This window comes from Haliaeetus leucocephalus, unplaced genomic scaffold, assembly GCF_000737465.1.
Source record: "Haliaeetus leucocephalus isolate CR32 unplaced genomic scaffold, Haliaeetus_leucocephalus-4.0 Scaffold0, whole genome shotgun sequence".
NCBI classification, from domain to species: domain Eukaryota; kingdom Metazoa; phylum Chordata; class Aves; order Accipitriformes; family Accipitridae; genus Haliaeetus; species Haliaeetus leucocephalus.
Window position 1 is genome coordinate 23,028,293 of NW_010972436.1, and position 26,564 is coordinate 23,054,856.

General features: G+C 40.2%; 1 protein-coding gene across 1 annotated transcript in view; it reads left to right on the plus strand.

The window, feature by feature from the left end:
• PRKAG2 (protein kinase, AMP-activated, gamma 2 non-catalytic subunit) overlaps positions 1-26,564 on the plus strand; it is a 157,086-nt gene that overhangs the window by 84,038 nt on the left and 46,484 nt on the right. The window contains exon 4 of the mRNA XM_010586149.1: positions 16,248-16,332. Coding sequence (XP_010584451.1) covers positions 16,248-16,332 — 85 coding nt within the window. The remainder of the gene's footprint in view (positions 1-16,247; positions 16,333-26,564) is intronic.

Consider the following 26,564-nt stretch of genomic DNA (forward strand, 5'->3'; position numbering starts at 1 on the left):
CAGTATCAGGACTTGGAACTAATCTTAGCCCATTTTTATAATTAACTGCACTTGAAGCTGATTGTGTACTTCTCTTCTATATGTCTGAGACTGTGGCGCAGAATGGTTAAATCTGTTTAGTAAGAGAGAAGGCATGGAGGAAAGAATAAATATATTTATTTCCCAGCAGATGTAATCAAAATCTTTCATGTTTTAGTAGCACTTAGAACAGTGTATGTTTTGATGTGATTTTTAAGCCTTAGATTCTGGTGAGGGGGATAAAAAGTGGGAGACAGTTCCTGACAGAGGGAGATCCTCCTTCAGTGAGTATCATCTCAACACAGTATACAAACCTCAGCAATTAACCTCATGCTAAATGGATGTCTGTGATAATCACTAAGGTCTGGATTTATCCCACCTAACTTTAGAAACCTATCTGAGCTGCTTAAGTTGGGAGTATAGTAGCTCTAGTTGTCTCCGTATCCCACAGAGAGGCATTTTCAGGGGATGAATCAGATCTTCAGCCTTTTGCGCTGACTACAAAGGGAGTGACTCCACGTGTTGCATTTCTGACGCACTTGTTGGGTGCCCAAAGCTAGATGGGATGAGGCTGTGACACACTGTTGCAGCAGCTCTTACAGGCTTTCCTCTGGGTGTGTAGCTGTTGGTAGTGGTTTAGTTAGAAGGTTGTAATGAGAAATTCAGCTGATAAGAGATCAAAGCTATACCAAAAGATTATCGTGCACTGCATTAAATGGGGAAGGAGCAATTTGATTTTTCATAGTATAGTTCATGACTCTGTACTTTGGCCTTGTGTTGTTTGGACTGTGTAACCTTCAGGCAGTAAGTGGTAAATGATAACTCTTCTCTAATGTGACATTACTAACTGTGAAAGGAATGTAGAGAGGTTGCAAATTCAGTAATGAACATGTTTGCCCTGTTTCCGCTTTGCCCGTATTTTAAAGTAGAATGTAGTATGTTGAGCTTAATGTGGTTGTATTCTTTTCATTTCATCCTTTCTTCTTCTACTGATGCATAAGTCACTGCGAAAACAGCAGTATTGCCTGTCTCCTGCAAACACAAGCATTTTTGTGATACATCATTTCCTGGCCTTTATGGGTTTCCCCTTTCCCAGCATGAGAGGAGTCCAAGCCAGAGAAAGAAGATGCTAACTCCAAACTGAGGAGTTGCCTTTGAGTTCTCTTTTGGTGAAAAACAGGGTTGGGTCTTCCTCTGCTCAGAAGAAGTGACAAAGCCAGATCATACTTACAAATGGCCCTTTCCATACGATTGTGTAGTTAACCACTGTTCTCCAAATAACTTCTGAGCCAAGTGATTTCCCAGAACGTTCTTAAAAAGAGGGCATCTCAGCCAAAAGGTAGTCTGAGACTTACTCTAAGCTTGTATGAGCAAGTCCTGTTAAGACTGCAGATATAGCACTCAGGAGGGACTGAAAGAGTCCGGTCTGTATTAATTTTACACAGTTCTTGCTGCTCCAGCATATGGAAAAGGAGAGACGTAATGTACAGCTGGGACTTTCTTCCAGTCCTAGCTACAGAGAGGGAAATAAGATTGTTTCTGCAGCTACCTGCTTGTTAAACAGTAGCACTTCCCTGCAAGGCTATTCATGCTGTTTCTTAGCCAAAATGTAGTAAATTCAAAAACAGGGCTGTTAACTTGTTCAGCGTGAAAGGCTATTACATCACACCCTGCTACTGGCAAGGAGCCTGGGAACCAGGATATGTGCAGCGGGTCCTTCAGTTCGGCTCTTTCCAAAAAGCCACGCCACCTATCAGAGCTCCATAATCTAGCTGGCTGATTAAAGAGATTAAAATCTGATGAAGAGAACAGAAAAGGGTTCTTTGATTCTGATGCTGTCTTTAAAAAAAAAAAAAAAAAAAGCACAGGCTGGGAAAAAAGGAATCCAGTCTGCAAATGTACAAGAACTCCCTATTTCAGCATTCATGTGGTTTAAGGCTATATATTAGAGTGCCAAGACATCACTGTGGTTCAGCTTTGATTTACACCGCAGTAAACTGATCACATGAACCAGAAAGGCTGCCATTTACCAGTGAAGAAAGCTCTTGCAGCATTGTTATGTCCAGGCTAGTTTTAAGTGCCTTAATACCAGCACTCCTTTTGAGAGACAGACCTGTTCTCTACTAGATCCTATGGGCTGTAACAAGCTATCATTGTTTAAACATTTCTCTCTACTGGAACTGTTGCTGTACATGTGAAAGTGTGTTTAATGTAAAAATGGTATATATTTGTCCAACAGTTGGCATGTATATAATTAGTTGCAAACCTAGTAAAGGAATAACTGATGAACTATGTAACAATTACATACAATATTAAAGGGAAAATGTTTTGAGCCCACCTGATTTGATTTCGGTCTCCTTTGACAGAGCATCACAGTAGCTCCACTGAATTGAATGTAGGCTCACAGGAGAATTATTCAATATGGTTAGAAAGTCCGTAGTGTGATTCAATGGGACATAAAGAAGAAATGAACCAGTAAACTCATTTGGAACTAAACATCACAAAAATAGAAAGCTTCAGCTATACCACACTACTTCTCTTAATTACAGCTCCCATTTTATTAATATTCTGTTTTCCCGCTTCACCTTCTCCCTATTAGTCATATCTTTTGTATCACATTTGGTATTTTCCTTCCTTTTTAGTATTTAAAATATGGAACAAAAGTCTTACTATCCATTTTCTACTGGTTAATTTGCTTTTTTTAAAGCTACTTATTTGGTTTAGAAGTAAAAATGTCCAGTCACACCCTCCGGAAACATTGGTTTCCTAATGTATTTGTATTCTCATTTTGCAGTGTTCAGATTCGTGGCAATCAGTCTTAGGATGCAGAGAAATTGTACTGCATAAAGATGATTTTTTTTCTGCCCTAAGGAAATGTGTGTCTGTGTCAGCTTGTGGCTTTTTCTGCAGCCACAGAGATAATGTGATCAAATATCTATGGATTCACTCAGTGGACAATTTATTTTAATGGCATAAAGTCCTACAACTCCTGTACCTCCTAGTCCTAGATCAAAAGAAGAAAGGCTAGGTGGAAAAGATGAATAGCCAGAATGCTGAGTCCAATCAATTCCCAGCTGCTTTGCCAGCTCTCATAAGGCTATAAGTAGCTAAGGCAATTAAAACTAGAGCATCTATGAGTCTTTTTTAAGATACACATTGGCCAAAATCATGACCCCAGCATCCTGAAGACAGAGTTAGTGGCTTAAAGCTAAGTTACTTTTATCACCATAAGTCCTGCACTATGTATGGTATAAAAAGGCTAAACCTAGGGATCTGGCCTCATGTGTCTACATAAATAGATATCTTTTGAATAAGTAACATGACGTAAAGAGGGTGCTTTAAGATTGACAGCCTGGTTTTACCCATTGAACTGATTTCTTATGGCACAGTTTATTTCTGAATTTTTGACTTGTTAATTTAATAAGCATCCTGTTATTTTGCTAGAAGATTGGAACTTCTCGTAAGAGTAAGCTCTATTAGCGATTAGAAGCCAGATGCATACTCTCTGATTTAATGTAAAGCTGCAGCTTAATATAGGATCGCTGACAATTTCTTACCAGCTATATCTGGGCAATTTTGGAACACAAAAATTACTTACCATTTAGGCTGTTTATTCACAAAGCAGTAGGGATTAGGAGAACGGAGGAAAGATGCACAGTTTTGAACCTGTTCTGTTGCACCATGCCTGCTTATGTATTGGACTACAGTGAAAATACAGCTAAGAATAAGCAAAAAATGCTTATGGAAGGGAACTCTGCGAATTCCTCGCCATCTTCATCTCTCTTAGCCTGGTTTTGTCTATATTGTATTTTTAGATACACTGACTTTAATGGCTAACAGAGCTTTAAAGAATGTAAAAAGCTGGCTGATACCAAAAGGAAATGGACTACGTAAAGCAGTAATACTCCTTTCTCACTTCCTCACAATGTTCCCCAGTCCCTTCCTCTGACTGGATGAAATAAACTGTTGAAGTTCGGAGAAATAAAGGGGACATCACAAACAACAGTCGCTTCTGTACGGCTTCTTGCCTCCAGCTTTCATATTTTATAGTGTCACTACCTGCTTGTGCATGAGGAGAGCAATACAGCTCTTTAAAAATACAGCTTGTGTCTGTGTTTTTTTCTTTTAAGATCACAATCAAGCAAGTTTGGCCATTTGAAAGTCAGCTGCACGGGCTGCTGACTCAGAAGAGGACTAGATACCATCTTGGCAGCAGCTTGGAAAAATGTTTCCATTGTGCTAGTGAAATGAATGCAAAATATTTATTCTTTGAGCTTGTTCACAACAGCACTCTCAGCTGGAACTGAGGGTGGGGCCATGTGGAAGACATTTGTAGGAAGACAATAATGATTTGTACAGTGCCCAAGGTAGGCATAATCTTATTTTATGATTAACAAAGGACAGCGCTCCTACCATATGGGGCTTATAAGCTGAAGTGTAAACCAGTGAAGTAATCAACAGAGAATAAAAGAGAAAAGGTAACGGAGGCAGAATGTCAGGAAAAGAGGAGGAGGGGGCAGAATTCAAGAGAGGAAGTTTTAATTTAGTCTTTTTGCATGTTTAGGGTTACAGTAAATTGCCAGTGATAAGGTTAATACCTTAGACTTTTGAAATTTTTATCTGTCATACTTTTCACTTACAACTGCACAAGCCAGGGCATCTGCAGTATGTAGAAACTCTTCTTCCTTGTACCTTAGAACAAAAAGTTACTAATTGCTATTTTGTGGTATATGAGCACATATGATTCAGGCAGAAAAATAAACATGATTCTTGCCCTGAGGACCTTATTGTCCAAGAGCCTGATCTAGCAAAACAGGCCAGGCAAATTCTAAAACCATAAGAAAGCATTGGCTTAAACGGGATTGTTCCTAAGTACTACTTCCAGTATATGCTTGCAGAATAGATTTTAAGTGTAGCCATAACATAGCTAGCAATGACAGAAGGCATTGAAGAAAGGTAACCTGAAGGTTACAGCACTGAGTTTGGTTGAGGTTGCTATGTATTTATGTTGCTGAATCTCAGGTGCTGTTTCGTTTTGGTTAATGTCAGTGTGATGATGGCCTTGATCCAGGAAAGCACTTAAATGTGTGCTTAATTTTAAGTATATTGGTAGTCCTGCTGGAGTCAACAGTACTACAGCACTTAAGGCTATGTGCATGCCAAGTCACATTGCTGGATCAGGGTCTTTGTACAATTTTTATCGTCTATTAAAACACTTACAAATGACTAGCAGAAGTACTGAAGATGAGAAAGGAAGCTGATGGACAGACAGAAGATGGAAAAAAGAGTTGGGGAAAACATTAAAGGTTCAGAAAAGACTAAGCAAGGGAAAGAGCTTGGGAATCAGAAGAGAGCTCCTGGTGACAATCGAAAATAGCTAATCACTGAGTGGCAGGGAGAGCAGCAGGTGCAAGATCGCTATCTGCCTGCTGTTGTGTGTTTGGCCTTTCAAGCTTTGGGTGTTGGGATTGTATTTACTTGGAAACATTCGTGGTGTGTACTACCTCAGGATCCAGCTCCTTACATAAATGGAAACAGCTATTGATGAAGACATGGCTTATGAAAGAAGACAAAAGATTCCTCTCCTACCCCTTTCCCTTAAGCATGCTGATAATGACCGCATAAGAGTACATCCCAACAGACCTCTTGCACACAAGGACAGGATGCTGCCAAAGCTGATTTCTTAGGGAGCACTGTGAGGAATAGTTTCCACAGAGAGTGCACAACTTTCTGTCCTGGAATATGTCTTCAGAAAAAGACAGCAAAATGCCACCAAGCATGGCTATGGTACAGAAGGACATAATACAAACTGGTCACCAAGTAGTTTCTTCCATCATCCAAGATTTTACAGGTACAGAGGTTATATTTTGAAGAAAAGGATGCCTTCCTCAACCTTCCTTCTTTTTCTCATGGCCTCAAGCATTTAGCTGTCACTGTTTTAGAGAAGAAATCTTAGAATTCAAAGAGCGTTTCAGTTGCAAAGTCATTAAGGAAAGCAAGAGTTTAAAAAGGAGAATAAGTAGCTGGGAATGCTTTGGAGATCAGAGAGAGCTGGCTGCCACCATCTGCCCTAGCAGAGATCACTCCTGCAACTCTAAGTCACTTGGTCTCCCAGTGCCTCAGTTTCCCATTTATAAAAAAATGGGGTTATACTACTCTAAGTCAAAGCGACGTTATGATGATAAATACATAAAAGTTCTACCGAACTCAGATATTTTTAGAACAGGAGCTGCAACTGGCTTCAGATAAGTTAACCACAGGTAGCATATGTTATATTTAAAGTTTGTAGCAACAAGCTTTTATACTGCAGACTGTAATTGTGTATAGGAACCTATCATGTTTTCAGAGCACATCAAGATTTACACAAAAGATCACTGTAAAGTAGGATGCTCTTCTGAGCCCTAGGGCAGCATGTCAAGAAATAATTTCAGCTTTTTGCAGACATTTAACTACAGACTGAATCTGCATCTAAGCTTACGTGCTTGTGAACCTAGTGTTTGCCATATCCACGCTATAAGTATCCACTGCCTGTGAATATGCTTTTGTATCCACACCTCCACAAGCTCTGCAGTAACATGAGCATGGTGGCAGGCTTGCTGGAGGTGTATCCCTGGTCCTTAGCATGGAACTAATTTGGATTTTTTTAAATTCTAGTTCCTGGAATACAAGGAAAAGCCTTACCAGTATTTCCATGTCTCTTTATGATATTGTTCATAGTCATAAAACATTTAGCTCAGACACTTGATATGCTTCTTTTTTAACACAGTCCTTCCAGATGGTGTCAAACCACAGAACCAGTACAGAGGACAATCTGGTTTCACCTGTAGTGTACCTGAAATGATGGAAGGATATAGTTAAGAGGCTGTCAAAAGGGAAAGCATGCATGACAGAAGGAAGTATCCATTGCATGTTGCTGTCATTGCAGATTTCCTTTGTGCATAATGATAAAAAAGAAGCAGTGCACAAAAATTAGGCCTGGAGTGATCAGCAGTAGATCTGGAAGTAATTCAGGAAGAGGGTTATGTTCTTCAAGCTACACAGATTCAGTGCCATCTGAAAACCAGCTTTTTGTCAAAAATTAATTTGGAGATTACAGGTCAACCATAGGCTCTGTGTTGAAGGAAGTTTATTAATATATTGGTTTGTCTACACATAAGAGTAGTTACCTTGATATAATAGACTTCACAAGTTTTAATGGGGCCACTGATGGCACTCATGCCTGGAGTTTGTCAGCTGTGGGGTAGGCTTGAAATCTAATGTCAACACACAAGGCCCAAGTGCTACAAGGAAGTCCTTCTTAGGTGTTTAAAGTCCTCCTAGAACTGCACTGAAAAATACTTCATTATCTTTGCCTGCCTCTTTGATATAGCTTTCAAATACTCCTTCTGGAGTCCTATAGAGTATTGAGATCCTCAGTCATGATAAGCTCTGCAGAAAGTGGCCATCTATAGTGCAGCTCATTTGCTCCATGTTTAGCTTGCAGTTACCTGCTTCTTAGTGCTGTTCATACCACAGAGTGAATTATTTGTTCAGTCCAGGTCTATGTAAATTTCCTGAAGAAGTTTTGTTGAGATTGTGAGTGATTCAGCTCTGAGCTGAAGGTTGTCTCTATTTTTCAGTAAACCACCCTTGTAATTCTGACCTTCATCATCCTGCTAACATCTAGGCTCAATAGATCTGCTTCCAGCCTTTCAAAACTGCTGATGATCATGAAAATTACATCTTAGTGGTAGGCTACTAATAGGTTACTAGAATTTTGCATAGTTTACTGAAGCCTGAAGTAGCAATTAACTTCAGGCTTTGTTAGGGAAAAGGTGTTTCATTTCAAGTTTAAGAAATAGCATCATTGAAAGCTGGTGTAGTAAGTGTTTGCACAGTGAAGTCACTATCCATGACCGAGGCTTTGAAATACAACACTAAAATGAAGAAAGCAAAATGGTGTATAGTAAATGTGTTTGTTTAAATCAGATTTGGCTCTGAGTATTTTTTTTTTAAATTTGTTATTCTCAGTGGCCTCTCTCCTGCAGATTACTCATCAGTACTCTGGCCTCAATCCAGCTAAAGTACTTAAGTAAGTAAGTGCTTAACTTTAACTAACACAAATAATTCTGTATTCAATGACAGTGAATGAAGACCCATGAAAATATGGGCTCACACTTACTCTTCTTTTCCATTCACTTTAAATTAGTGGATGCTTACCTGTTTTCTACCATCTGTTCTTTGGGGCTTTTTAAAGTGTTTGTCATAACAAAATATCTACTGTCATCATGCTTATCACCTGATTACAGCAGCTCTTTCTGGCAATAATTTCCCCTTGCCCTTAACCGTGGCCCTCAGTTTGATAAGAGGTACATCCTATTTCAAAGAGACTAAGGAGCATCAGGCATATGTGTGAAAACAGCTAAAGTATATCTTTTTGAGCATATACAATAACAAACTTTTAAGACAAGAACACTTAAAAACTCTGGAATAGATTAAAACTAAGTGGCATCCCTGTGTTTGCAGAATCTGGTAGCACCCTTGTAACATCAGTCTTCTTTACAAGCTCAGGTTAGTTCCTCACAAGTACTTAACTTTTCTGAACTTTGTGTTCAAAAGGGCAGAATTTAAATTGTTGGGCTGTTTGATGAATAACGTGTCATGCTGATAATATTGATTCAGACTCCACCTATATTCTACGCGAGTAATCTGAGGAATGAATATTGGCCACAAAGGCTTATGTAGAGAGTGCCTCTGATATTCTTGACTCAAAACTCTGCCTTATCTGAGTTGCAGAGTGATACAGGATCAGACACACAGCTAGAGATTAGAGGTTATGTAAACAAATCCTGCCTCTTCTCCACTTCTGCCTTGACTTCTCTGTAAGAATTTAGCTGGAGATCTAGACAATTCCTTGGTCTTTTACTTCCTTTGAAGTTTATTTTTTAGAAGTGCTTAACTCTACTGTCACTGGTACCTTTTTTTTTTCCTTAAAGCTAGGTGCTGCAGGACACTGTTCATGTGTAAGATAGGTTCTTTGTTTCTGGTCTTAGATCAAAGGAAGTTTTGTAAATCTATCCTGTTTCTCAGTTAAGTCAGTGACAGAACTCACTGGGATTAAACTGCAAATTCATTTCCACACAGATATATTTAGGAAGGGCTCTCCACTAAAAATGTGAAATCACTCTGCACATTCAGTTCACATGTCTTCAGGGTAAACAGATTTCAACACTCAGTACTGTAACTGCAGTGAAGATTTAGTACAAATGCAAGTTGTCAATTTCATCATCTTTCCTAGCGCTGAATGCACTCCTATATTCCTTTTTTTTTTGTCCTTAGGATGTGGCTAAATTTGATTGTTGTTCCATTTATATTATCTATTTAAATGGTAGAAACTACAATTCCTGGACAGCTGCTCTGTTCACTCTGAGCTTTTCGAGGTAAGGAGAACTTTGTATCAGAACCAGGCCCAGAGCTCTTCACTGGGACTGACCATGTTCTCTAACCACCTAATAGACTCATGGACTGCCACCCCACAGTCAGCCTTTTCACCATGCAGTTAGCATTTTTAAATACAGAAGGGATCCGAGATGGGACCCTAATCTCAGCCTCACTGATTCTAGTGTTCTAGTGATATCACTGGTATCAGTTATCACACTCTAGCAGAAAACAAGTAGGAGTTTAATTTACAGTTTAACCAGCAGATAAAACCTTTTTTTCTAACAACTTCTGTCTTTTTCCACTTCATGAACCAGACTAAATTAAACCAAAAATAAGCAGTAAGTGTTTTAAATTAATTTTGCACAGATTGCAACAGAATAAGCGTATCTATGACATACATTTAGAAAAATTCTAAGTTGTTCATTGACAGCTCATCAGAAGAAGAGCTGTTAACTACTTGAGTTGTATAGAACTGTAATTGTAATAAGGAGCACTAGCAAATGGTGGGAAAATTACCATTTGTAGTTTACTCTTGCATTCAGAATGGGTTTGCCTTGATTTGCATTTAGATGGGAATTCCTTCTTGTTGCTCTTCAATCCATTAGGTTTTATAAGGTAAGTAGCTTTTTTTTCTTCTGAAGTACTTCAAAGGGCATTCAGTTTTACTGCTGAACTATGAGCTACGCAGATGGCACCCCTAGCATATTGGTATTAAGCCTTCATTAATCAGAATGAAAGGAAGAGTAGAAAAGTCAGGAAAAGCTTTGAGAAAGGCAGCCTTGAATTTACCTGGAAATGCCTATTTCTAAATAAAGCACGGGTAAAGTTTTTGTTGCAATGCTTGAGTAAGCTGTTCCACACAGACTTGTCATTTGCAGCAGCATTTCTTTTCTTAGGTTGCTCTTTCTAATCCTACCCAGTCATCAAAGATGAATACATAATTTTTATTATTACTCAAATATTTGCTTTAGAATTTTTCTAATTTAGAATTAAGGCTACTTGTTTGGGGGGGAGGGCAAAGCAAATTTACATTTGTATTAGATTGTTAGTAAACTGGCTTTTGTACAAAACATACATATAAAGACTTCTCGTTGAATTATCACACTAAGACTAAATATATTTTTCTAAAGTTTGGACAAAAATAGAAACAAAAGAAAGTAAGTCTGGAAAGGACATTAAAAATTCATTTTCCCCCACAGCACAATCAACTATATGTAAATAATTCCCAACAATTTTTTTTTTCAATCTGTTGCTAAAAACCTCCCGTGACAGAGATTTTACAGTTTTTTTTCAGCAAAGCGTGCTGGTGCTTCACTGCTGTTATGTTCAAAAAGTTCTCCCAAAGTCCAACCTAAGACTTCCTTGCTAAAGGCTAAGTAGATAACTTCTTATCCCATAACCAGTGGACCCAGAAGATAATTTATCACTTTCCTTCTTGCAAAAACATGGTATTTGGAGACTTATTACATTTTCCTTAAGTCCTCTTTTTTTTTTTTTTTACTCTAGACTAAGAAACTGGGAGGTTTTCAAGTCCTTCTTTACAGGTCATGTTTTCTGAACTCCTAGTTCATTGTTGTTGCTTTTCCTTGGACTCTCTTGGTTCATTCTTGAGTTCAATGCCCAAAACTGAATGCAGTATCCCAGCTGGCATCTAACCAGGGAATGAGTAGAACAGATTCTCCATGTCTTACCTATAACACATTTGCAGACAGTGTGATTTTTCTTCCAAGAATCTGACATTGTGTTTCATTCTCAGGTCTTGTGCTTGCATGACTGCTGCAAGCCAATCCTTTCCCATTTTATTTTTGCATTTGATTATTGTGTAACGTGCTCTACTTACCCATATCAAAGTGCATCCTGTTTTTCAAAGCATTGCAGCAATTCTCAAGATCATTTTAAGTTCTAAGGCTATCGCTAAAAGAGCAGCATCTCTCACCATTGAGACCTTTGAAAATACGATCAGGTTATTCATTATTCCTTCATCAAATCAGTGAAAACACTAAATAATATTAGATAGAACACAGACCTGTGGAACCCTCTCTTAAACTCTTCCAGTTAGATAAAGAAATCTTACTACCTTCCTTGTGAATATTGTTGTGACCTTTAGCAGTTGTTTCATCTAGACTATCATCTGGCTTGCTTGTGTGAGTGTCATGCAAGATAGTGTCAAAAGTCCTGTTAACTCCTGCTGCATCTGCTTACCACAAGACTTCTGACCTGTTATCAAAGTGACAGATTGGCTTGGCATTGTTTATACATGTTGACTGTTACTGATGATTTTTCTTTCCTCTAACTACTTAAAATGGGTGTATTCTCTTATTCATCTTGGAATCAAAGTTACACTGAGTAGTTCATAGTTTCTTGGCTCCCTCCCCAAACCTTCCCTTACAGATAGTTATGCTAAGCAGAATGAACCTGACCGAATGGAGATGTAGACATCTAGTCAGTACAGTGACTGCAAATCATTTTATCCTAAGTAGTTGTCTATAATAGACCATGTGAATGATGTCCTAGAAATGTTTGTTTCTCCACTGGTTGCAAAAGCAGCAGCCTACGGTAACTCATTCAATATGAAAAGCTACACAGTAGGTGTCGTTCAAAGCATTTTGATATAGCTGGTCTGATGACTGCCACTGATAGATCCCTATCCCAATGGATGCATTCCTGCTAATTCAGGGAGACAAGATTGCAGGAAACTACATCAAAAATAACATTCTGCTGATGTTAATTGTTGTTCACAACCCTGAACTGTCCCAACAATTTAAATACTTAGTGTGTTCTTATGGAAATAATGGGATTCCTTCAGCAGGACATAGGACTAAAAGAACTTCTAGATTATCAAATAAGTTTTAACATATTCATTATAAGTGCACATATAATTTACAGGGCTAATTTTACTTCTACAGATTATTAGTCACTCCCTTTACCCTAGCAAGCTAAAGAAAACAGTCAGAGACAAAGTAAGCAGTTACCTATTAAAATTTATGTTCTAGCCTTCCCAGAAGTCCTAAAACTTCTTTTGTTTACATCCACCTTTTTATGACTTTTGCTGTTGTATCACCCTTGAGTTGTTTTACTTTGCCTCTACAAAGGTTGCTGGCACTGCTGTATTAAGCTTCTGTATTAGTGTTATGTTGTAGGTCTATGGTTTTTGGCATAAGTAATGTCCTTGTAAAAAATGAACTGAAACCTGGCAAAGAAGAAATATATTGAGGCAGTTTTGGTTTTGCATATATTTCTCTTCTAAACTTTTACATATAAAATTTATTTTGCTTAGCAGTATTTAGTATATGAAGTATATACTGTCTTGTCACATTGGGTATCTCAAACAGTTAAAATCGGTTACCTGACACACTCTGATAGCGAACATTTAAACCATAATCTAGACAAATTCCTTAGTCATAGTAAGTAGAAACCTCTTGTGGCAGTAGAACTAATAGTCACAATAAACAGATATTGAAATGTTACAATATATAATATCATCTTGGTGGGAAATATAGGTCCTTTGAAGGACAGATCTTCTCCCTATCTTTAACCAGTAATCCTTTTGGAAAATGGCAGGCAGAGTTTGTAGAAAGAGGTAATACCTGGGACTGTTAAAAATATCTGCTAATTTGTCTAATGCTGTAGTAGTTCATAATGAACAAGACGGTGTTTTCACCATTGATTTAAGCTGACTTAAGAGTGGGTTGTTTCCAGAAGGTGTGGTCCCACTGTCACTCCTGCCCTTGGTGCTCCTTGTGCAGGTGCTAGCTGATACAACAGCACAGTGAGTTGGATCAGGAACTGATCTGGATAAAAACCAATCTTTTCTTTTAGTCCCTTTGTTTTTCAGCTGCATCAGTTTCCTGTTCTGATTCACTGCATTGCCTACAAACCACAAGGAGCTAGAATGCAAAGCAAGGAGCAAAATGAACGCCATGACCAGCAGCTTGTTCCAAAATTGGTTTAAACAAATTGTGAGGCTGCAGGCAGAGTGAAGGATGGAGTTTCAGCCTTTTGTTCTCTGTTTCCTTTGGGGTTTTTTGAGCAGTGTGGATGTTACAACATAGCTATAATGTTTCCATTACAAATCTCTGTTACATATTAAATTACTGCCTTTATATTATCCTGAGTTTCTCATAGTACACTTGGTCTGAATGTAGATACTGCCACTGTAAACCCCTGATCTTGCAGTAGACTTGGAGGGTCACAGTGCAGTACCTCATTGTATGAAATAGGCTTAACTGACTTACTTCTTATAAACATATCCGTGTTTTGTAGCAGGTGAAATGCAACGCGCACCTTTGAAAACTCAGTGTCACTTCCAGCTACAAACAACCTTGGAGTTGTACTTCCTCATGGCTGGTGCTTACTAAATAATTATGGGGAGTAAATACTTGTTGTTTTAAGAGAAGAAACAAAATCATGACAGTTATTTCCAATCAAATATGTCATCTTACTCTTCTCTTGGTTAGCAAAAGAGGTTAAAAACTCTTATCAGTATCAAGGTACATGATAAGGAAGATAAATTATTTAGAGCTTTTAAAGATACTTCCCAGAGATAATTAAAAGCTTCCAAAGCATTTTAATTAGTAGACTGAAAATATTATAAATTAATATGAACTGCTTTGGTATCTTCTGTGGCTGGTCAGTTGAGATTATTTATTGAATCCTAGCAGTCTTTTAAAAATACAACTAGGAATGAAATATTTCAGGATTTTCTTTCCAAAGGACCTTTACAGTAAAGAAAAACTGGATATTGTTAACTTTGCCTATCCTTTAAAGTGTTCCTAGAAAGAGGCAGCTTGGGAAAAAGAAGCTGTCACTAGTGGTCAGCTTCCTTGCTTGAAACGTCTCTGGACTTGAGAAATGACAGACAGCTTTCTGTTTTCCCATAATTTTAGGCTCTCTCTTCCTATCATAGCTTTAGTTCTAATTATCTTTCATACTTTCCTATGTTATATGCACATTACTGTGCTATCCCAGATCTATTCAACCTTCCCTCCTTGAAGGACTTGCTGAACTTTTGAAGCTTGAACCTTTCCTTAGGGACCAATAGATTTTAAATGTTCTCTAATGGGTCCTGTGACTCCTTTGGAGCACCATGCATGCATGTCTGCCCACAAGAACTGTTGCCATTGCCAAAGAAAGAATCTGTTTATCCACCTCTACAGCCTCCATGTGTGAACTGGTCCTGCTGGGCTTCCTAAACAGTCAGTGGGGACCCATTCATTATAGTTAAGGAAGCCTAGCTATAGCTTACCACAATCTAAATGATGAATCTGTTCCAAATATTTCCTTATTTCCATTGATTCTGCTGTAGCCTGGCTTAGAAGCTCAGATGCAGACTTGTAAAGCTGGGTGCAATAAATCCCATTCTTGCCTCCCACGGAGCAAACTCCATCCTTCAGCCGCTGTTAACAGCAAGTGGTTTGGGCTGTCAGCATTATGTGCTCAGGTGCTGGAGGGCAAGCTCAGGGAGGCAGGCCACCTCACACCCAGTGCGGTCGAGAACAGCTCCGAAACTGTCACTACTGCTTGTAGCGACGGCAATGGCGGGGCAGTCACTCTTTTCTTTTTTTTCTTCTTCAAGAGTGATTTTTGAAGTAGGATCACCCTGCCTGATCTGCAGCACAATGTAAACTAGAATTTCACTCGCTAATCCCTGGGTCAAGTCCCCCCTAACTTCTGGCTGAGCTGCAGCACGTCTTGAGGAGGGCGCTCAGCCGCAAGGCCGCCTCCCTCCTCCTCAGGCGGCTGCTCCGGGGGTTAGCGGCCAGCTTTGATGGAGCCGCGCGACTTACACAGAAGATGCCGACATTCGGGCTAATCTTGAATTGTAACTTCTCGAGAGTTTCAAAGGGAAACGAGTGCGTCTGTTCCCGGAGCGGGTACCTCGGCATGGCGGCTTGGCCCAGTGCGGGAGCTCCCTGTCACACACGGGGGAAACCCCCTAAACACCCCCCCACACACACACCCCCGGAGGGCAGTGGAACTGCCGGCTTCCCCGCTGCTGCCTTGCAGGTGAACGCGCGGGACCATACCAACCGCGTCTCGCGAGGGGGGGAGGAGGGCTTTCCTCCCCTCCGCCTCCTCCTGCACGGCTCCACTCCGAAGAGCCAGGCGAACAGCCGAGCCTGCAGAGCGGGCTGCGAAAGGCGGTTGGCCTGGCAGAGCTCTTGGGGCAGTAATCCTCTCCCTCCTCCCCCTCCCTTTTTGCGCTCGGAAGTGGTAGTTACCGTCCCCTCCCGCTGCTAACCAACGGGCTCGACTGCAGCAAAACGGAACGTACCAATCCCTCCGCCGGAGGGGGGGGGGCCGGGGGAGAGGCGGCGGCGAGGTGTGGCGGGAAGCGCTGTCCTGCGAAAGGGCGTCCGGCCTCCCCGCGGGCCTCACGGCCGCCAGCGGCCGCTGCCTCCGTGAGGGGGAGAGGCGGCGCCCTCCGGGGGGCAGGGCGGGCGGGGAGCCCGGGGGCCGCAGGGTTAATGGGCTGGGCGCAGCCGCCGCCAAGGGGGGAGGAAGGGCGAGTCCCGGTTCCTCCCCCCTCAGTGCGTGTGGGGTGTGTGTGGTGGTGGGGGGGGGTGAGAGGCAGCCCACACCGAGACGTGCGTGGGGGGGAGCCGGGGGGGCCGGCAGCCGCCGCCGCCGCCCGGCCTCAGCGCCCGTCCCGCCTTCCCCTCTCTCCTCAGCGCTCGGCGGGAACCGCGCCAGCCGCCCCCTCAGCGCCGCCACTCCCCTCCGCCGCGCCGGGCTGTTCCGATGCCGCCGCGGGGCCGGTGAGTCCGCGCCTGGATGCTCATCTCCTTCTCCTCTCTTCCCTCCCGCAGGCGGCGGCGGCAGCGGCTCCGGCTCCCTCTCAGCTCCCGGCCGCCTCTGAAGGGATGCTGGAGAAACTAGAGCTCGAAGATGAAGGTAAAAATTCAAGGAAAGGGGGGCCGGGGGGGGCGGGCCGGTGGACACCCGCACGCCCAGCGGGGGTCTGGGCAGAGGGAAGGGAGCGGGGTATCCCCGACGAGGAGCCCGCCGCGGGGAGGGGGTTGCGCCGTGCCCGGGCCGGCCGCGGTGCCGCCGCCCGCGCTGGCCGTGTCCTTGCGGGGCGGGTCGCAACCTTCCCTTGCCTTCCCCTCCCGGCCCGATCCCTCTGCGGTGCTTTTGTCCCGGTGGCTGCAGCCCGGGCTGTGGCTGCAGCCCGACTCGCACGCCGCCTCGTAGCACATGCCTGCGCCTGCCGGGCCGCGGCCGCTTCGGCGGTGCGTGCTTTTCATCTGCAGTTCCAGTCAGCCAGAGTCCCTGGCACTGAGGGGAAGGCAACCTTCATGGCATCCCCTCCTCCTCCTCCTCCCTGTAAAGCACTCATTCTCCTCGAATACGTCTGCGATACCAAATATAGACTTTGAGAGAGAGGTGCGAGCAGCGATGGAAAGCTTTTTCAACTAAAGCTTCTACTCCTTATGGACGTGCATACATCTGTTTAAAGCGCACAGCTGTAAACTAAATTTTCCTTATGTGGCTGCCCTCTTACGTTGTTGTTCTTTGCTGTCCTATTAAGAGCTGCAGTTTTAACGGAGTGTGGTGTTCTTGATAGGGGAACTCCTGGCAAGTTTTTCTATCTTGGAAGCACTAAACGGTGCTGTGGAGAAGCATGAATGTTTTTTCTCGAACTTGCGCAAAGCATTTGCTTACCTCTGAAAGATCTATATTGAGTATCTTGAGCTTTCATTTTCAGAAAGGATTAGATTAGTGGATGCAAATGTGGACGCATAGCTAATCACTATGCTCAGTGTTGTAAAGTGGCTAAGAATTTATGGGATATGTTTTTCCGTAGTTGGTAACTGCTATTGTAAAATATGGGACAAATATTTAAGGAAAACTTTGAAAATAGTAGGCTGAGTCATTCTGTGAAAAGAAATTCTAAGCCAGTGTGTTAATAAGCCAGCTTCTTGGTTACTAGCGTGCTGTCTACAGTTGTGGGACTGGTCTGAAAAAGTAACACCTTTTATTTTAAGCTTTCTGTGTGTGAGAAAAGGCAGCTCTTAACAATTAGATTCTTTAAGCTTTTTTTTTTTTATTAGGAGTCCAGACAGAGTTTGAATTGCAATGAAATACTTGCGCCTTTGTGAATCTTGAACATCAAATATGAATATATGGTGCAAGGGTTTTGTTGCTAACTTGTAGCTTTTTTTCCCTCACCCTGTTTAACTATTTTTAGTGAGGCCTTCATTTTATGGTCATGGAGAGTTAGAAAGTTACTGACTTAAGTATTTATTTTTTTAGGTAAAGCTTGTTACTGTCAAATAGGAGATCCTAAAACCTGCTGAATCACTAATAGTTAAGCCATTTTAAAAGCTATTTTAAACATCTTATAAATTTAGATATCTGAAAAGGATGTCTAGTTAAAAAAAACCCAACAACTTAGTTTTGAAATACCTTTGCAGTTTTAGCAGTGTAACATAGTGTTATTTGGAGACACCTGAGTAGGCTGAATATCTCTGTGTCTTGGGTTATCTTATTGCAGTGTTTTCTGAGTTCTTCGGAAAGTTTGGTAATTTTTAAATATTTTTTTTCCCCTGGCTTTCAAGCTTCTGTTTCACTTTGTCTCTTAATTCATTTAGCTTTAAAACTAAGGCTTTGTCTGTGGGTACTCAGGCTGGGTGGGCGAGAGCAGTTCAGGGATCTGTCAAAAGATAATGCCAAATAGCAAACCTGTGACGAGTTTAAAGTAGTATGTGAATTTTGAAAGGAAACAGTTGCTTTACTAGCCTTTCAGACTTAATGAAAACCTAGTTCTATGTCTAATTTTAAAGCCAAGTGGAAAGGATGTAGAGTGCTGTATTCAGAAGGTAAGATGTAAGTAAAATTAAGAGTGTGAATGTCAGACCAAAACTTACTGTCCAGACTGCTTCTATATGAGGAAGCCTATAGAAGAAGAATCATAGAAAAGTGAGATGCAGATGGAAATGCGGCAGCTTAGTTGCAGTACATATTTTATGACCTAAATTTTTGCACTAGTTGCTGTAGTTGTATTTGTGCTAATATTGGGGGTGGGGGAGTAAAATGACATCTGACAGTGTTCACTTTTTTGTCGGATGGCAAGTGCTAAGCGCTCAGGAGTTGAGAAACTTCTTTGAAATCTTGATACAATTTCATTAAGTAGCTGTAGCCACACTGTAACTGATGACCTTTTGCCAAAGTCTCTCCACTGATAACCTAAAATTGTGAGTTAAATGAGAGATTTGAAACTTGTTTTGGAACTGCTTTCCTGACTACTTCTACTTTTGAGTATTTGCTCTTGCTAGCTTTCCAGTTTCTGTATCCATCAACAGTTGCTAACTATCTTGTGCGTCAAATCATGCTGCAGTTTTCTTGAAACAGAGAGCTTAATAAAAAGAGCTGAAAAATGAGGCTCAGTGTGTGCACCGAATGCCATTCAGTATGCTGAAATGAATTTTTGTTTGTCACTCTCCTCAAAGGTTACACAAATGAGAATGTGAAAGAACAGAAGGCGTTCATTTAATTTGGATTCTAATCAGGAGGGTTAAATTGAAAAAATGGTACTAGAAAGATTTATAGTCCCAGTAGTACCATAATGAAATATGCAGAGTTTAGCCTGATGATATGATTTTTAAATGAAATGGTATTGTCAACTGAAGGACAATTTTTTTCATTATATGCATTATATACAAAGAATGTATATAAGCTATTTTGTACATAATTACCATGGGCAGTATTAGACATCATGTTATTGTCGCAGAAAGAAGTGCTGGTCATCTTGTTGGTTTAAAACGTCTTTACTTCCTATATCTGGCTGGATTCTCTAGGATCAGTCCAACTTCTTATTAGTGGGCGAGTAGTTCTGTCTAGCATTGGCTTAATAATACTGCTCTTGTGATGTGTAAGAGCAAATCTTAGTGAGATGCTGTTGAACAGCATCAACTGCACTACAGCTGAAATAGGACAGGCTGTAGGCTGATTATGTGCATAGAGGAGAAGGACTGGATAGGCCAGTGGATATTTATTTTATTCAGGACTCCCTAAAGGACCTTTTTCCCAACAGCAGTCAGAGCAGGAAAGTAAAAACTCTCATGTAAGAAGTTCAGAGTCTCTTTTTAACTGAAGGATGCTCTGTTTAAAAATAAACAGAAAAACTTTAGAGTAAAATATTCTGAACTCATCCTGCTCAGTATTCCTTGGATGGGAGTGACCTACCTACGTCTCCTCAAAAAGTATGAAAGCTACCCGCTGATGGGTGCGGAGTTTCTCATTGTAGCCTGAAATAGATTAGTGCTGAGAGACCTCTCATGAATGTATATAAATGATCAAAATCTGGTTATCTTCATACATATTGTGGGTTTGCTTGTTCAGCTCTAGTGTTTGTGCAGTCATGTTTCTATATTAAGGTTGTTTTTACTTCTCATCGATGTCAAGAGTAATTCTGGGTTTTATTTTATGGAGGATACGATGAGCTTGGAAAAAAGCAAGGAGAAATTATTCGGAAGATCTAATATGAAAAAGAGCTTTAGCTAACAATTTACACTTACTAGCTTTAATTTATTAAGCTAGAATTCCAGAAATGGTTGTGTTCCAACAGCCACCTGTACTGTGAGAGGAGAAACTGGATTAGGGTAGCAAATGAGTAGCAAATGCATGCCTGTCAATTGTATTGATGTAATTGGTATAGTTTTAGCGTGTTATTTTGGAAACTAGTTTTGTTGCAAAGTTGGCTCTCATCCATGTTAATCTCTTCCATTTACTCAGCTTGGGCAATAAAGTAGTAGCTACTGGAAGCAGAACTAACTACTTTTCTGTAGCATCTGGTAACTCAGGGAATCTTTCCGAGGTGTTTTCTGCAGACAGAGTTAACTTAATTGCAGGGTTCTCCTGTGTCTGTGCTCAATTCCTAGTCTGGAAAAAAATTCTGCAAAATGTGTGCAGCAATTGTAGCATCAGCGTCATGGGACTGATGTGCTAGCTCTTGAATGCTCTACTTCTCTGGATTGTTGCAGAAAGCAGGATTTAGACAGTTATTTGATAAACAGTTTGTGTTAGAGTGGAATCTCTCCTAGTAATGCTCTGGCCTTCATCTTGCTCGTCTTGTATCATCCATCTCTTCTGTCACATACTCGTTTCTGGCTGTCTCCTGAAAGAGACTTTCACCAGTAATTGCATCTCCTCTTAACTAATTGTTGTGTCTGGGGTCATTCCTTCCCTGCTCTACAGATTTTCTTGTTGTTTCTTGTTAAAAGTAGTTTATTATTGAGCTCTTCCTGTCTGCCAGCCTCCTGCTGTCAACTGAATATCTGAATCATGGTATGAAAACAGATGTCACTTAGGGGCCAAAAATAGTTAAAAGAAGCTTGTAATAAAATTCATGTTAATGTACATACTAGATTTTGTTTAATTCTTAAGACTGAAGGATCAAGTGTTCAGGTTAGGATATAGTAAAGTTAAGACAACCTTTTGCAACTGTAATTCATTTCTAATAAACATTCATTATGTGATTGTTAAAGCTGATGCTTTCAGGAGTACAGAAAGGGCATTTTGCCCACAAGATCTGCTTTGAGATATGAGGGTATGTGGTGATAGTGATAGGGGATGTTTCACATGAACTTTTCCACAGCAGATGAGAATCCCAAGTGGACCTAGCAAGAAATTATTAAGCAGAGATGATAATTGGTATTAATAGACTTCATATGGTCTTAGAGTTTGGGATTATTTTCTCTTCCTGCTTTAGAGTTACTTTGTGGTGTGATATGAGGCATAGTAACAGATTCTAAAAAAATCTTATTCTGAGTGCTTTTTGTCCTGGCTGTCTGATCTGAAGTAATAGTGAACACTTGCATCTGGAAATATAGACAACTGCTTATTCCACTGAATTTACTCAGCTTATACTTTTCTGTCCTTCGGCAACAAAGAGTATCAATGGGATGATGGGCTTTCCTGTGATGTACTTTCCAGAGTTAAAGAATAATGTATCTGGGGTATTCAAATGTTCAGCTTTATTAGTTTATGCAAGAAATTATGATTAAGTACCCTGCTGTCCTAGGCAATCTCAGGTCCTTTGTCTGCCAGTTTACTATACAGTAATATCATAGATTTTTTTTTTTTTTCTCCTGGAAATTTCCACCTTCAAAGTTGAAAGATGAAAATTATGTATAAAATGATAGGTAATTGAAAGTATAAAACTGTAATTGACCAGTGCAAAAGAAGCTATTGGGAGTTTTATTGTCTTGGACAGAGACCGTTCCCACAATTCACATGCGCGTCTTTACCTTGTGCAAGTATTGCACGTGGTTCTTCTTGTCAGCCCAGTGCTTGCTATCTCCAAGCAGTCCTAACTTTTCCTGCTCCTACATAAGGTAAAACTCCCTTATTCTTAGCAAGGTGTTTAGTCTTACAATGAGGAAGGCTCTACTCTGTCTTGACTAGGAAATAAGCAGTTCATAGCAGCTAACGCATGCAGTCTTTCTCAGGAAACAACATTTTTTAAGCCTTAGCGATCTGGGAAGTGATGTTTTAGTACAGAAAAAAATATAGCTGTGTTACACAGGGCATGCTCTAAAACTCTCTGCTTTGGGTCTTGGGGGATGCAGGAGCCTCTCGATGCAAAAGCTTTCATAAAATTTTAATGTGGTCAAAATATTTATTTTCTCTAACTTGTTCTTGGAAACAGTGAAACCATTCTAGCTGAGACTTTCTAGAAAAACACTACAGAAAAATGCTTACCATGGCAATGAGTCTGTGTAATTGCTTTGGCAAAGCTGCAAGCAACTGAAAACAGTTTTACAGGAAGTGTTGGGGCTGATGGTGTCCAGGTAGTGTCGCACCTGCATGATTTGCAAACTTTATCTTCCGAGTGAAAGCCATTATTGGCCAGCAGCTATCTGTGAGGAATATTAAGACAACTTAGTATTTTCCTACACTTGAAAGACATTACTGCTTCAGATATATACATGTTAGTGTCTGGGCCAATGTGAAGTACTGTTTTACAGTAACCTTTACTAGCCGCTCTTGCTAGTGCTATTGCTTTCGCCTGCATCAGATGAGGGACAATGTCAACTCTGCTAATAACTTCCATGCAGAACTCCCTTGATGCAGAGGCTGTTTGGTTTGATAGTGGGCTATCATGGTTGGTAAACAACAGCTTGATATAAGGTCAAAGACTTTGGACAATATCATCTCGACTTCCAAGTGTCCTGAGAACCCCCTAATTCAGAGTACAGCATTGTATGCTTGAGCAATGATAGACGTGGAAGATGTGACAATGTCAGTGTTGCCTTATAGATCACTACAAGATGCTGTTACTTGCCTGTGACTGCTTTGCTGAGCATTACCAGGATTGAGTAGGGTGACTATAGAGTCCTTTCCTCAAGAAACTTCCTAGGTGGTGGTCTGCAATGTTCTGTCTGATACACCTCTCCAATGCCCTGCATACACAGGGAGGACAGTATAGATGAAACATTGGTATTGTCTTGGTAGTTTGATAAGCTCAACTGTTGAATTTGGCTGTTGTGGTCAAGTCAGTGCTCTTGGAAAACTTAGTGCCTTGGGGCATGACTGAGTACTAGATGTAGGTGACTTGGTTTAAACTGAAGTAATGCCAATGTCACAAGAATGATAGAATATTTGTGTAAGTTGGCTCAATATAGCTGTTGCTAAACAATCATAAGAAATGTTTCTGCTTACTAATCATCTGCAACAGACGTGACTGTCCTTTAAGATAGGACTTTTTGTAATGTGTACTGTGTTTTTGATAACTTGATGGTGGATAATCACAGGGCTTTGTCTGTGGAGCCTTACATCAGCACTGCTTTTTGTTACGAGCTTGCTCTTTGGGTAGTACTTAAGCTGTCTGCAGTTACTTTATTGATTTGAATATTTTGACTTCCAGAATTTACAACTATACTAGCATTGCATGGGTCTGGGGGGAAGCAGATTAAGCCCAAAACATCTTAAGGAATGTAGCATTTCCAACATAAGTACAGGAGTTGTTGTTACTGTTTTTCATAACAGTTCTTGCATCTTGAAACAAAATGTACCTCTCCGTACTGAGACTGTTTGCATTTGGATGCATGTTGTGTGGGCTTTACTGTGGCTCCTCTGAGTAGAGAAGACTGACAAAAGGAAAATCTGGGAGTTCAGGGGGAAAGTCCTTCTGTGGAAGGGTTGCACCAATGGCTAGGATTAACATGTAGCCAAAGCAGTTAATACAAATAAAAGCATAACTATGCTAGAGCAAAGTTGAATTTGACTTTTAGGTGTTCAGCTTGGCATCTAGACAGAGCTTTGGAAAGCTTAAATAACCCTATCCTTCTAAGAGTAAACCACATCTAAGAGGTTTTTGAATGTGATGTAGATATCTTCAAGGTAGCTTTTGAATAGTATTTGAATAAATCTAGCTTGTTTTTAGATTCTTTCCTCCTCTGCTGAATTTTATATGGATTTTGCTGTTTTATGTGAACCAGTTTGGTGAATTTGCCAGTTTTGACTGTGGCAGAAGTTAAATGGCACTCCTACTTTTGTCTAAAAGCAGTTTTCATATGCTTTAGACTAGTGATTTTATTTGTGAAAATTTATTTTTGCCTTTTTTAGGGTGTTTTTTTTAAGTTGGGTTGGGGTTTTTTTTGTTTGGTTGGTTTTGGGTTTTTTGGTTGGTTTTTTTTTTACAATATTATTTTACTTTTCTGTGCATTGTGACTGAGTATTTGATTCTGACACTGGGCATTTTAAGCAGCAGAATCCAGCTTTTTTTTTTTTTTTCTCGTACCATTCCCTTACACTGTGGTATTCTTTGCTGCAGCTTAGTTTCATGGGTTTCTACTGATGCAAAGACACAGAGGAAGAAGATATCTGAGGTGCTGGAGAAGGGAGCAAACCAGGATAGGCATAGAAAAGGGCCATTCTTGAGACCAGGAATATAGAACTTGCGCTAAAGGAGGAAAATAAAAGGCTTTGCTCATTTATCTTAGTAAAAGGAAAGCCAAGAAGGGATGTGATAACACTGTATGTATGAAAACATCCTGTAAGGGGTGGGAAGGGGATAAACACCAAGGAGGAAAATTAACTGAAGAACAACATTGGCACAAGAACAAATGGCTATAAACTCTTCCTGTATAAGCTTTGAAATAATATTCTAACTTCCAGCATAGTTACTATAGGAGTGAGTTTGTAGGATGGACTTATAATGCTTTGAGTCACTTCAGGATGGAGCGGGATCACTCAGTGAAAGGGATTGTCTGGTTGCTGTTAATAAACGACTCTGAATGCCATAGTGCAGAAGCTGAATGCTTTGCTCTACACAAGCAGTTGCATGTATCTCTCCTGCCATAGTCTTGCTTGAACTCCCTGGTATTTTTGAGTCAGTTCCTTTAAAACAACCAAACAAAAAACCAAAGGAAAAAAACCACAACAGTTCTCTGTATGGACATCATATGAGTTCAGAGGAAGATCAGCTTTGGGTGAAGTTGCCGTTTATCTGTGGTATAGAGAATGGATCAATAGAACTTCTAAACTAGGTTCCAGAAAACTATCTGAATGTACTGTATTGAATGTGTGTTGGGTCTCACCTGCTTTAGTTAGGAAACTGCTAATTCTTTTTCTGTTAAGCTTCCAGCTATGCCTGCCATTAGGTAAATCTCTTAAGTGGTATATTGAAATGGAACACTTCATAATTTATTAGAGTGTGCATATAGATTTATAATTTCTAATAAGAAATAGCAATAATAGCTATTTAGAAAATGTTGGCATGCATAGGGAGGGAAGGAGAAGAAATGTATAAGGGGAGACTAGAGAGAAATTAAAATGTAAATACTGAATTATTAAAATCTTCAAGTTAAGATGCTGTAAGTAGTCATTCAGAATTTGAGACCCAACAGTTTATTAGACCTGACAAAACTGTTTCTTCAGCAAACATAGTCCAAAGTCCTTAAGACTTAAGCCTAAAAATGTATTTTTTCCTTAAAGTGTTATATAAATGATGCTTTGAGTTCAGATTTGTTAGTCTTCAGTAGATGATCTCCTAAAGGTTAGATATTTGCCCTGTTCAGTAAGGATACAACTGTGGCTTGTGAAGATGCTGTGTACTCAATTTGAAAATACTTGTCTTGTAAATAATAATTTGGTTAAGCTGCTTGTTTAGGTTTGATCTTAAACTAGTCCCTAAAAGACTTAAATGGCTATCTCTTTTATAAAGTATGTGCAAACTGTGTATGTAGTAGGACTTATACTTGCTTTAAAGAAACATCAAAAGTTCAAATTGTTTACCGATCTTTCAGTATAGATACTAAGGATACAGGCTGGTTTTTTCTTTCATTAATTGCATACCTTAAACCTTCCTTGAATGCAACTCTCCAGCGTATGGTTGCTGATATTAATAATCAGACGCTTAATACCATTTTTAGTTTCTTGTGTTTTGCGGCCTGCGTCTCGCAATCTTGAAGAGCATGCCTGCATTCCAGACGGGCGACATCTTAAATTAGATCTTTGTTTGGGATGCTTAGGGAAAAATCATAGTGCTTGTTGTCAAGGGAAGATCTTGAACATGTTTTAGAAAATTCTTCAGGTCAACTTATTCTTTATTGTGGTGAAAATCTTAGAAGCATTATTAGGTTGCAGGCTGAAGTTGCTACCTTTATGCACAAAACCACAGTGATGTAGCTCTCCTCAAAGTACAAATCTTTAACTTTGACTGAAAGTTGATTTAAGTGATAGTGGGCTGTTTCAAAAGTGTTCAGTTGGACTTCTGATACTGTTTACCAGTTAGTCCCTAAACAAGGCAGCTCTTGCTTGTAAACAAGTAAGTTTCTCTGCCTGCCTGGACAAGAAACTTCAGAGTTACTATGATTAGCTCTGGAATGTGAAGTTTCTTAAGCTGCTCATCACTTTTGTCTGCCTCAAATCTCATGTAATATTTGTTTATCCACACTGCCAATGGAGAGCTACAGTAAAAAAGGAGTTTTAACTTCTCAGCCCATTTACCAGGACTTACTAACTCCAAAAATGAGAAACAAAATCCAGTGCAAGATTTTGAAGTGTGCTATGAATACAAGGAAGATTGAAACACAATCTGAATTTTTCATTGTTTCAGGCAGCTATTTATATTAGTTTTCTCTTACAAGTCTTAGCTACTACTGAAGTTTGAAGAAGTG